The sequence below is a fragment of the Hyperolius riggenbachi genome, chromosome 12 (genome assembly GCF_040937935.1).
Source record: "Hyperolius riggenbachi isolate aHypRig1 chromosome 12, aHypRig1.pri, whole genome shotgun sequence".
Taxonomy (NCBI): Eukaryota; Metazoa; Chordata; class Amphibia; order Anura; family Hyperoliidae; genus Hyperolius; species Hyperolius riggenbachi.
The window spans coordinates 148,694,107-148,707,363 of NC_090657.1; the positions used below are offsets into that span (position 1 = coordinate 148,694,107).

At 44.5% G+C, this 13,257-nt stretch overlaps 1 protein-coding gene across 1 annotated transcript; it reads left to right on the forward strand.

Annotated features, from left to right (window-relative positions):
• Positions 1-7,776: 7,776 nt before the first annotated feature.
• Positions 7,777-9,206, forward strand: LOC137540993 (general transcription factor II-I repeat domain-containing protein 2-like). Its single transcript, XM_068262150.1, has 2 exons — positions 7,777-8,068; positions 8,188-9,206. The coding sequence occupies exons 1-2, from the start codon at positions 7,777-7,779 to the stop codon at positions 9,204-9,206; spliced, it is 1,311 nt and encodes a 436-aa protein (XP_068118251.1).
• The last annotated feature ends 4,051 nt before the right edge of the window (positions 9,207-13,257 follow it).

The following is a 13,257-nucleotide window of genomic DNA, read 5'->3' on the forward strand; positions in this document are numbered from 1 at the left end:
TGAAATACAGGGGTATAAGTATTGTAATAGGTTCATATAATGACGTCTTTTCCTTTTTATTCAGCTGTTTTCTCCCCTCTTTCAGATGCTGGGCGGTCTCCAGGAGTCTGTGAGGTGATTTGGTTGCTGAGCGGAGGTGAAAGGTTCCTCTCAGATAATTGGCAGCTGTCTTTTGGAGCCAAGTTTCAGCTGGCCAATCACAAAAGGGTTCACCTCAAACCTGTGATGCTCTGCCTTTTTCTCCTCAGTCTCCAGTCAAGCAAGCTGGAAGCAGGAGCTGGTGAACTTGTCTCTGACAGCTCTTGACTGTCTGTGTTTTATTTCAATTATTTCATTTATTATTTAGTATTATTTTATTTATTTTCTTTTCCTCTGTTATTTTCCCTTATAATTTATTTGCTTTATTTTAATTTTAATAAATTATTTTATTTCATTTTACTTTCTTTTCCTTTGGCTTATTTAGCCATGGACCAAATCTTGCTGCGCCTTGCAGCTGTGGCTAGGTCTGAAGGGGGTGAAGATCGCCTGCGCATGATGCTGGATGCAATATCTGCCCCCAGGCACCATCTACTGACCTGGTCTCTGCTCCGGTGCCTCCTGTGTTGCCCGCTGCTGCTCCCTCCCCATTCTCCTGGATCGCTGGAGCGTGAGTCTCGGAGCCGCTCCAAGAAGAACAGCCAGCCCCCTCATCCTCCGCTGCCGGAGCGGGCGCAGATAGTCCTTCCGCGCCGCCGGCAAAGCAGAACAAAAAACCCAGGCGCCCCTACTCGCCGGACTCCCAGGGACCGCTCTCCAAGCCCACAGGAAGCGGCCGCGTGAGTAAGTGCGGAACTTCGCAAGGCCACTTGGGCGGTAGTCGATCCGGCGGCCATCTTGCCGGTGATTCTGGGCCTGTTTGCGTTCCAGGGCGGCTCTGCAACACTGCTGCCCGGAACGCTGCTGTTACCCCTGCAGCTGCCGTGGATCCTACCATCTCTTCTTCCTCCTCATCCCTTCTGGCCTTCGCTTCCACCATGGACCTTCCTGGACCTTCTTCCTCCGCTCCATCTCCGGCTCCTGAGGCGTCCCTGGCCTAGTCTCAGGCCTGCATCCAGCAACACTGCCAGCCTCCACCTCTAAGCCAACCAAGCAATCCACTCCAAGGGGTCGCAGGCTTCCCAGCTGCAGATCCGGAGTCCAGCTCATCGGATGGGGAAGCAGAGGAACCTGTTCATGGGATTCCAGTTCCTAACCCGGGTGAGAACATGGGGTTTTCTGGGGAGGGTTTATTTTACCGTTTTAATGTGTTATTGAACTGTTTGCAGCAGGTTGTTGAAAAAATACCGGGACCTTCCCCGGTGGATTCTCCTGCTGCAGCTTGGGTGCCTCCGTGCACACAGAGTGTCTCTGCTCCTATATCTCCTCCATCTGTCAGCAATGTCTTTTTTCCTAATGCATCGTCAGAGCTACCAATGTTAACGCTGCCTGTTCTTAGACCAGGCGTCTCTGAAACCAATTACAAGGATGTTATGCCTGTGGCTTCCTCTCCCCTAGGGTATCATTTGCCTCAGGCAGTAAAAGGTAAGATATGGTGAGGGGAATATGTGGACATTGTTTCATTACTTCCTTTCCATAAGGATTATTTGAAAGAAAGGAAAGAGGAGGAGGATAGGCGGAGGCCGGTAGCCAGGAGTTTTACTAATTGGTTACAGGCCTTTTTGATTTTCATGAGTGTTTTAATTGAGAAAGATTCTGGCCTAGCCTTAGGCCTTCTTCAACATTTAGACTCTGTTTTCGAGGCCCAGCGTTAGTTTGGAGGGATTGCCTGGTTCTTATACGATAAGGCGTATAGACAAAAGATGTCAGTCCATCCCTCTCTGCGCTTGGGCTCAAAGGATTTTGAGCTGTGGATACGCTTAATGATCCCTCAACAAGTCCCAAAGCCCAAACCAGCTGTTGCAAGTAGTTCTGCGGGTGCTAATCCTTTTAAGAAAGGAGTGTGTCACGCTTTCAATGAGTCGCAGTGCCGTTTTGTGTGAAAGTTTCGGTGGCTCGCATGCGGCGGCGCGATGCTTTAAAAAAGCAGTAACAGCGGTCCAAGGGTCCACGAAAGAATCCTTTTTTCGAAGCTCAGACGCCAGTGAAAACGCAAAACCTCATGCTGTACCTAAACCACTGTCCAAATCTGGAGATCAAAACCTTTCTGGCTAATGGATTTACGAAAGGTTTTTTCCTCCCTCCATGGTTTGGGCTGTTTTTGGGCCAACAATTTAAAATCGCTAAGGAGGTTCGGGCTGGCCGAGTAGCTGGCCCTTTTACTTCTCCTCCTTTTAAGAATTTCAGGGTGTCACCTTTAGGGATCGTGCCTAAAAAAGATCTGGGTGAATGGCGTTTGGTTCACCACCTGTCTTTCCCTAAGGGTGACTCGCTGAATGACTCTATTGATGCCAGTTTATGTTCAGTGTCATACTTATCATTTGATCAGGCTGTGTCCGTGATCAGGGAATATTGTCAGGAAGCTTTACTGGCGAAGGCCGACATAAAGTCGGGTTTCTGATTGTTGCCCATTTGGCCGGGTGCGTATAATTCACTTGGTTTTCAATTTGAAGGACAATTCTATTATGACATATGTCTCACCATGGGCTGTTCTTTATCCTGCTATTATTTTGAGATCTTTGCCACCTTTTTGGAGTGGGCGGTTCAAATTGAATGGCCGGTCGGCCGCGTTTTGCATCTCGACGACTTCATTTTTGTTGGTCCACCTGATTCTGATGCGGCGTGGAATTTATTTTTAACTTTGCGTCACGTTTCCGAATTTTTGGGGGTTTCCCTGGCTGAAGAAAATTCGGTACTACCTGTAACAGAGCTAACTTTTCTCGGCATTACCATTGATACTCACCTGATGGAATTTCGTCTTCTAGCAGAGACAATTGAGAAGTTAAAGGATTTACTTAATACCTTATTGAGTAAATCTAAAGCGACCGTTCGGGAATTACAGGAGCTTCTGAGCCGTCTGGCCTTTGAAAGCAGGATCATGCCCATGGGGACGGTCTTCTCCAGATGCACTGCCCGTTTGATATCAGGCCTTAAAGCGGATCCGAGATGAAAAACTAACTATAACAAGTAACTTGTCTATATATCTTATCTAAAGTTTAGATGGTTTACACAGCAAATCTAGTTGCAAACAGTTTTAATAGAATATGATTATTTATTCCTGTGATACAATGACAGCAGCCATGTTGTTTGTAAACATTACACAGAGGCAGGCTTATCTGTATATTAAGCCATCAGCATAATCCCCTCTCCTCCTCCCTCCTCCCCTCTGCCTCTGAAACCAATGGCTAGTAACCCCAACTCCTCCTCCTGCCCAGACTGAGCTCCCATGAGCCCTTGCTACTGCCAAGGCTCTCTGAAACCCTGTGGGCGTGGTTTATTTAGTTTATAGGGAATTAGAGTATTAAAACAAAAACAAAAAAGTATTTGGCTTGAGGAATGCCCTATAAACAATAGGAAAGGAACACTATGCAATGTGTAAAGGTTCACCTCGGATCCACTTTAAGAATCCCATTTGGCATGTCAGATTTACGAGACAAGTCAAGGAGGCATTGCTGGTCTAGTACGATTTCTTGATTAATTTTAATGGGAGGTCAATGTGGCTGTAGGATTTTATCAAAGATGAGCATATGGATCTGTTCACGGACGCAGCCGGATCTATTGGCTACGGGGCTTACTGGCAAGGATGCTGGAGTGCAGAAAGGTGGCCTGCAGATTGGTTTGTTCAAGGTTACACAAAAAACATTGTTTTGTTAGAACTCTTCCCAGTTCTGATGGCTTTAGTTGTTTGGGGAAGCGGTTTCGCAAACAAGCGTATTCTGTTGCAGTCTGATAACAAGGGAGTAGTGTTCGCAATAAATACGCTTACTTCGAAATCGCTTCCTGTATTGCAAATCCTTAGACAATTGGTGCTGTTGTGTCTGCGTTTTAATGTATGGTTAAAAGCAGTGCATCTGCCCAGGAAACTGAACCTGATTGCGGACGCTTTATCCCGACAGCAATTTTTCTTATTCAGGGAGCTGGCGCCATCTGCAAACGAAGAGGGTGTACCTTGTCCAGCCCATCTTTGCAGTTTGATTGGGAGCTAGTTGCATCGGCAATACGTCAATCTTTGTCAGCCAGAACATGGGCCGAGTACTCAGCTGCATGGGCTGACTGGTGCACTTTCACGGATGCTTGCTCCATGTCACCTTTAGCGAGTGAAGTAGAGCTATTCTTGTCATTTATTTGTGCTAGGACCTCGGATGGTATGTCCATTTCAGCGCTGCAGCATAGATTATCTGGCATCTCGTTTTTTTAGGCGTTTGCACAACACTTCCCCTTGTTCCGATTATTTTTTAGTTAAGCAACTACTAAGGTTTAAAGTCGGTTCCAGCTTCACCGGAAGGTAGACGGCCTATAACTTTTTGTTTGCTCGAGGACTTATTGCATGTTTTACCATTTGTTTCTCCGATTATGAGGTTCGTTTATTCAGGGCATCATTTTCGCTTGCCTTTTTGGCGCTATGCGTATATCGGAGTTGGTCTCTAAATCTAAAAAAGTACATACGGGCCTGGGCCATCAAGATGTGGTTCTGTCCCAAGAGGCAGTACAGGTGCTTATCAAAAGGTCCAAAACGGATAGGTTTGGTAGAGGCACTTGGCTGACCTTATACCGCCTGGAGGGTAGATTTTCTTGCCCTTGCCGGGTAGTCTCGGAATTTCTGCAGGTGCGGGCACAATCTTTTTCTATTATAGCACATGCTGACGGTTCCCCTCTGTCCATGTTCCAGTTCAGATCAGTTTTAAGCAAATGCCTTAGCGTTTTGGGCCTGAGGGCTTTCAAGTTTTCTAGTCACTCTTTCAGAATTGGAGCGGCCACAGAGGCTGCTAGGTTAGGCCTCCCTGAAACTGTTATTAAGCGTATTGGGAGATGGGAATCTAGGAAGTATTTGCTGTACATTCGCCCTGCATTGTCATGTTATTAATAACTTATATTTTACAGGTTTGAAACAGGTTGTCTGGATTGTAGGGCACTCCTATATCTTTTGGGCACGGATGAGAGCCAAGGAAAGACCGTATACTGATAATCTGGACTTGAGTGTTGACCAATTTCAAATTTATTGGAAGGGTGGTAGGGGGATGCGCTGGGGTGCTTTTATTCCGAAAGTTTATTCACTGTTAGACTCATGGCCGGTCCCGGATGTCATGATCGTTCACTTAGGTGGGAACGATTTAGGTAAAATCAAAACCCTGGAGCTCTTGGCACAAATGCAGCAGGATTTTATGCAGATCCATGAGGTTTTTCCCAGCACGGTACTGGTCTTTTCAGAAATTGTCCAACGTTATATATGGTTGCCTCGAGGTCCTAAGAGGTTTCATGAGAAGATCCGTAGGCGGGTCAATTGTGCCATGAGCAAGTTCACAGATTGGCGGATTTATGTTCCGCCACACGGAGCTGGAAGGTGACATCCTGGGGTTGTACCGCTCGGATTTGGTACATCTCTCTCCCATAGGTTTAGACATTTTCAACATGGGTTTGCAGGGTATGGTTGAGAGGGCCGTGGGCGGGGGTGCCAGGCCTTAGCCTGGCGGGTGGCGGTTAAAGTCGCCCACGATTGTCGGTTGGCTAGCTGTTTTGGACTATTTGATGAATAATTTATACTGGTCTAAAGACTCTATGGTTGTTGATTAAGTATCAATTGATACCTTTGCTTCTGAGTTGTTTATATTATTATTGTTGATGTTTGATTTACCAGTTTAATAAACAATTAACTTTTAATTAATTATTTAAACCGCAATAAATAGTGCCTACGGCAGGGGTGGGCACTATTCCTCAATCCGGCCCCCTGAAGCCCGCCAAAGCCTGCAGCTTGTTTATTTTATTTATTTATTTTTAAGTAAATCCGCCACCGTAGTGTGTTGCAGCACTCCACCCAATTAGACAGGGGGACTGAGTCGGCGGCCGTGGCGCGCCCTGGTGCGTGGCTCCGTCATGCTGCTTGACTCCGCCCCCCGCCTGGAGCCATTGCCGCAAGTTCGCTGCGCACTGCCTGCCTGTCGGATCGAGAGAGAGAGCAAGCGAGCGAACGTTCTGTGCTGGGGCCTGGGGAACCTGTCTGGGGCAGCGGCTGCCTGGGCTGCATCTGGCTGGCGGACACGCAGAGGGGACTCCTGGCTCAGAGACATCACGTCACGTGCCTGGCTGCTGCTGCGGAGGAGGAGGAGGTCGGGTCCAGGGCGGAGAGAGGAAGGTAATCTTACTTTGCCTGCCATTTGACAAAATGTGCTGCCAATCTCATAGCATTTGTGGGCATATGTGCTGCCAATCTCATAGCATTTGTGGGAAAATGTGCTGCCAATCTCATAGCATTTGTGGGAAAATGTGATGGCAATCTCATAGCATTTGTGGGAAAATGTGATGCCAATCTCATAGCATTTGTGGGTATATGTGCTGCCAATCTCATAGCATTTGTGGGCATATGTACTGCCAATCTCATAGCATTTGTGGGAAAATGTGATGCCAATTTCATAGCATTTGTGGGCATATGTGCTGCCAATCTCATAGCATTTGTGGGCATATGTGCTGGCAATCTCATAGCATTTATGGGGCATATGTGCTGGCAATCTCATAGCATTTGTGGGAAAATGTGATGCCAATCTCATAGCATTTGTGGGAAAATGTGATGCCAATCTCATAGCATTTGTGGGCATATGTGCTTCCAATCTCATAGCATTTGTGGGCATATGTGCTGCCAATCTCATAGCATTTGTGGGAATATGTGCTGCCAATCTCATAACATTTGTGGGAAAATGTGATGCCAATCTCATAGCATTTGTGGGAAAATGTGATGCCAATCTCATAGCATTTGTGGGAAAATGTGATGCCAATCTCATAGCATTTGTGGGAAAATGTGATGCCAATCTCATAGCATTTGTGGGAATATGTGATGCCAATCTCATAGCATTTTGGGGAATATGTGATGCCAATTTCATAGCATTTGTGGGCATATGTGCTGCCAATCTCATAGCATTTGTGGGCATATGTGCTGCCAAACTCATAGCATTTGTGGGCATATGTGCTGCCATTCTCATAGCATTTCTGGGAAAATGTGATGCCAATCTCATAGCATTTCTGGGAAAATGTGATGCCAATCTCATAGCATTTGTGGGCATATGTGCTTCCAATCTCATAGCATTTGTGGGAAAATGTGATGCCAATCTCATAGCATTTGTGGCTAGATCTGCTGCCAATCTGGGGTGTGATGAATAACTCTTTGTGGGTCTGCGGGGGTGGGGGTTGTGATTAAAGTAAATGAAACAGCTGCTATTAAGCTGCTGGGGCCCTGTTATGTCTGGCTATGCTGCAGGTGTCCTTTCATTGTTGCTGTGGTGGGCATAGCAATGTACACCCCATTTTACATGCAGCCACTGGCCTCCCCACAATGTGGTGGGTGGTGACTACATGTAAAATGGAGTCTAAATTGAATATGCACATTTAGGTCTGGGGATGTGGTGGCTGCACATGTGATAATTTGGGGCCTGTGGTGTGGTAACAGACATCCCATCAGCTGAATAACGTTTCAATTTGATTAAAATTTGAAATTATTAGTAACTGAAAAATTCTGGTATACACTGCTTGTCGGCAAACATAACTTATTGCACATGTATAAGGAAGAAATCCATATCTAATCATCTTTATTTTTCTCTTTAGACTACATACAAAATACTGTGAAGAGGGCTGCCTGAAGACCTTAAATCCGCCATGAGTGGCTCAAGAAAAAGAAAGGTGGACAGTGAATGCCGAGTATTTAATAAGGAGTGGACTGCTAAATATTTTTTTGTTGAAAGCAGATCAATGGCTGTGTGTTTAATATGCCAGGAAACTGTTGCAGTTTTCAAAGAGTACAATCTGAGCCATCACTATAATACAAAGCACGGTAACTATGCCAGCAAGCAGACATCGCAACAACGGGAAGCTATAGCTCTAAGATTGGCGGCAAAGTTGCATGCTCAGCAAAGTATTTTCCACAAACAAAATGCTATTCAAGAGGCAAGTACAAAAGCAAGTTTTATGTTGGCATTTAGGGTGGCAAAAGCAAGCAAACCTTTCTCTGAGGGCGAATTTTTGAAGGACTGCATGGTGGAGACAGCTGGTCTTCTACTGTATGTCCAGAGAGCAAAGAAAAGTTCGAAAAGATCAGTTTATCGTGCAGGACAGTGACTCGCCGTGTTGAACTGATTGAGGAAGATATAGCCACCACGTTAATCACTAAGGCGGATTCATTTGATTTTTATTCAATAGCACTGGATGAAAGCACAGACATTAAAGACACTGCTCAGCTACTAATATTTATCAGAGGCATTAACAACAACTTTGAAATTATGGAGGAGTTTTTGGCCATGGAGCTCTTGAAAGGAACAACACGAGGAGAGGACTTGTTTGATCATGTGTCTGCTGGACTGGAGAAGATGAGGCTTCCTTGGAGTAAACTTGTTAATGTCACTACGGATGGCTCTCCAAATTTGACAGGAAAAAAATTTGTACTGTTAAAAAGGATTCAAGATAGAGTAAAAGAGGACGACCCTGACAAGGATGTGATTTTCCTTCACTGCATCATTCACCAGGAGTCTCTGTGCAAATCTGTTTTACAGCTGAATCATGTGGCGAATACGGTTGTTAAAATCGTCAACTTCATACGAGCTAAGGGACTGCAACACCGTCAGTTCATCAAGTTTCTGGAGGATACTGATGCGGATCACGAGGACTTGCTTTACCACTCTCGTGTCCGCTGGTTGAGTTTGGGCAAAGTGTTTGAACTAGTGTGGGAGATCAGAACTGAGATTGGCACATTTCTGGAGTCACAGGGGAAGTCTGACGCATTTCCTGAGCTGAGTGACAAGACCTGGCTAAGTGACTTTGCTTATGGTGTTGACATTTTTTCACACATGAACGACCTAAACGTCAAGTTACAGGGGAAAGATCAGTATGTTCATGATATGCACACAAATGTGACCGCCTTCAAATCCAGGTTTTCATTATTTTCAAAGCAGATTTCTAAGAAAAACTTTGCTCATTTTCCCACACTAGCGACACTGAAAGAAGACATCCAAGACGTCAAAAAATACAGCAGATCACTTGACGACCTTCATGGCGAATTTTCCTGCAGATTTACAGACTTTGCAAAAATTTAAACACTTCTTCAGCTGGTCTCCTGTCCCCTGTCACATGATCCTGACACTGCACCACAAGAACTGCAATTGGAACTGATTGATCTCCAGGCTGACTCCGTCTTAAAAGAACAGTTTAAGTCTCTTGCACTGAAAGACTTCTATGCTTCACTTAAGGCAACCACTTTTCCAAATATCTGCAGGATGGCACAGAAGATGCTGGCGTTGTTTGGCTCAACCTACGTGTGTGAGCAGACGTCCAGTGTCATGAAGATCAACAAATCCCCTCTAAGATCCCGGCTAACAGACCAACATCTCAGATCTGTACTTAGAATTGCCACAAGCAAAATAACTCTAGACTTTGATGCACTAACTAAGAAGGGTGACCAACAACACTGTTCACACTGACATTTAAGGTTAGTTCAGTAGTTCAGAAAAAAACAGTTTATTATGCACTCCTATCTGTCTGAGCTCTCTCACACTCTATCACTCCCTGCCAGCATCCCTATTTGTCTGCCTGCATGTTCTCCCCTTTCACTCCCTGTGAGTCCCTGCACCTTGCCTGCACTCCCCATCTTACTCCTGGTAATGTTTTCAAATAAGTATTTCACATCATCAAACTGTTTTACAAGAGAAATTCTGAATTTTATGCTTTACTTAAAGAAAACTTTTCTCCATCTCCACAGAATAGAATGCTTCAACTCTCTTCCTGCTGCAATGGTAAGTTAGAACTATATTAAAGTGATTTACATGTTGATTTCTTACAAGTTATGGGTGTGTCCATAACAGTATGTAGGCGGCTTGATGGAGCTAATGTAGCTCAAAACCGCACACATCCTGTCATGGAGACACCTTTTCCTGTTACCACCCACATCCTGTCATGGCCACACCCTTTCCCGCTATGTCACCGCCCACATCCGGACATGGCCACGCCCATTTTTTTTTGCTGCGGCGCACTCCGGCCCCCCGGCCCATTTTCAAAACTCAATGTGGCCCTTCACTTAAAAAGTTTGCCCACCCCTGGCCTATGGACATTTAAATCCAAGTCGGTGTTTTATTAATCATGTCCTTTTTCCTTTATGTCCATGCCACTTAAATTACCATGTAACTGTGCACTACATTACTGATAAGTGGACTCTAAAAGATAGGGTCTTGTGTACCTCTGAATGGGATAATACACTGAGGAAAACTGCTGACAATATTAAACCTGCAGTTATTTAGGTACTGAAGAAGTTCAGCCTTGATGATTTGTTTTCGAAACTCATCTACATTACAGATTGTGGGGCAAATATTGTTGCAGCACTGAGATCTGTAACACGACTGAATTGTGCAGCACATATTTTGAATACAGTGTTACAGAACACTCTTGGTAGGCATTCAGCAGATGACAATGTGCTTGGTCTGGAAGTTACTGCTCTCATTGATGCTTCAAAGTCTTTAGTTACATATTTCATACATTGTAATTTACAGAATTATCTCCAAAGAACATTGAAAGCTTCAGTGGAGACACAATGGAACAGTTTGTATGCAATGTTAGAGTTCATCCATTTGTCAATATGGTGAAATGAATGCAATACTCGAGGAAAGGAATGGAGAACACCGCCTACTTGATTTGCCTTATGACAGCCTTGGTGGCCTTGTTTCATTCCTGTCTCGCTTCAAAGATGCCACCTTGGCTCTTGAGCCAGCTGCGGAGGAACCAATGGATGGCGGCAGGTAAAAATGTAAATTGCGAGCAGCCTAGTGAGAATGAACACTGTCTGTTCTTATAAGCTAGCACTGATTTTATTGCCATCCGCTTGGTCCGGCTAATCCGGAAAAGTTGTATGGCGATCAAACTTGCGTTCCACTTATTAGAACAAACCAAGCAGATCCCTTCTAAACAGACTGATGTGAATGGATCCTATTGCTTTGCAAAGGATCTGTTAAAATCTGTTGTTTGGTTTTGCTAAACTCAATTTTTATTGCCAGTGATAACCCAGCCTTATAGGAGAAAGTACACTGGTTTACACTTTTTAACATTGTTAATTGTTCATCAGGCCCAGGAAGCCCCCTTGTGGCTTTATTGGAATTCTAGATATGGTTTGACTTATAGCAGTGACTTCATTGTTGCAATCAAGAGCGCACCTGGTGTGCTCTTGATTGCAGCACAGCTCAGGCAGCACCCCTAAAGTTTCCATTCACCGGAGCGCCAGGATTAAAAGTAAATGTTAACCATAAAGACCCCTTGGCATACTTGGCAATGCTTTTGACGGATGACATCATTGGTAAAATTGTCATTGAGACAAATTGCTATGGGAAGCAACAGTTGGTAACTCCACAAATGAAGCTTTCACAAAACAGAAAGTGGAAAGCGGTAACCTCAGATGAAATGTGGCATTTCTTGGGTCTAATCATCCTGGTGGTGGAAAAACCAGTACAGAAATGGTACTGGACAACCAACCAGTTACTTGCAAGGTTTTTTCCATTCATTTCAATATAGCAAGTTCACATCTATGCGCTGCGCTCATGCGTGTTTCAAAAACGTGGTGCTGCATGCATTTCTGTGCACTGCTCTGTAAAGCACACAGCAATGCAAGTAAATGGGTGTGCTTTTTTAGCGCATATAAGTGCATAGCAATGGGCTTTGGAGATCACTTTTTACCCCTAACTCCTTTCTCTAGGGAGTATCCAGCTTCCTGTTTCCTGCTGACAGCCAGAGGAGGCAAGATGGCGTAAAGAAAAATACGGGGAGGGAGCGCAGCGGCTGGGAATCGTTCTACCAGGAAAATGGACGTCTGAATCTGCTTCTCAACAGTAGAGCTGATTTTCCAGTGCAGAAGCATTCAGAATTATATAAGGGCCACCAACTCTACAAGGACGTGAACAGAGCAAAGTATCTCTGTATGGAAATTGCAAAGAACTTCTATGAAGCTGATTGGGAGATGTCATCTGAGGCACAGCATGACAAAAAAGTAAGTATACTGCTTTTATTCACAGTGTTTTAGTGCTGCTGAGGGAGGGTGTATAGAAATGTCACTGAACCCTTCATATGCATAGCTACATAGGGAGGGTATGGTTGGGCTGTATGTGTTGCTGCTGATGGATGGTGAATTCGGTATGGAGGGAGTTTACTGCAGTGTACATGGGTCTGGTGGGGGAACTGTATTTTTATTTTCATTGTACTATTGGAGCTGCATAGTCAGTCTGGCAGGGATGTCATATCTCACAGTTGTAGCTGCAGAGGGAAGGTGGGTAGTTTATGTCTGCCTGGCAAGGCTGGTTTTGTGCCGTGGGGTGTTGGAGGGGCACTCTGTGAGGAAGGGGGATTTTAGGTTCGCTTTTAATGTTTTGCTTTGCTTGTATTGGAGGATTGCAGGGGGGGGGGGGGTAAATGTAGTGTTTGTGGACATCTCAATTTAATATATGTAATGGAAGTTTTTTGGCTGAATTTTTATGTTTGTTTATTTTTTAGCAATGTTGTATACATGATACGCTGCATGAAATGCCCCTCAAGAGGAATCTATATAGGAGAAACAGGACAAAAACTGCGCACAAGAATGAACCATCACCGCTTTAAAATTAATGAGGGTAAAATGGACACACCAGTGGGCCAACACTTCTATGAACCAGGACACAGCATGCAAGATCTAAAAGTACTTGTTCTTAAGGGTAACTTCAAAAATGATCAATCAAGAAAAGTTTCTGAGTACAAATTTATGAAAATGTTCAAGACATTAACAGAAGGTTTAAATTGTGGAACAGGATTCATGACACCTTATGTAACATGATTGATTTGGCTTCATGATCTTTAGAAACCTGCTGGATTTCATGTATGGTTGCACTAACTCACTGGCTCCAGCCTGCTGATCACCTGACACCTAACGGATAAAAAGTAACTAGCGCAACTGTCATCTTCTTGTTTACCATTCATCTGCATCAGTGTTTTACTTCAGCTTACATCTGGAAATATGCCTGAAGAAGGGGACTAGATCCCAGAAAGCTTGCATCATTTAACTCTATTAGTTAGCCATTAAAAGGTATTATTTCTTACAAACCGTTGTTTTTTTTCTACCTATATAATTTGTTTGGCTAA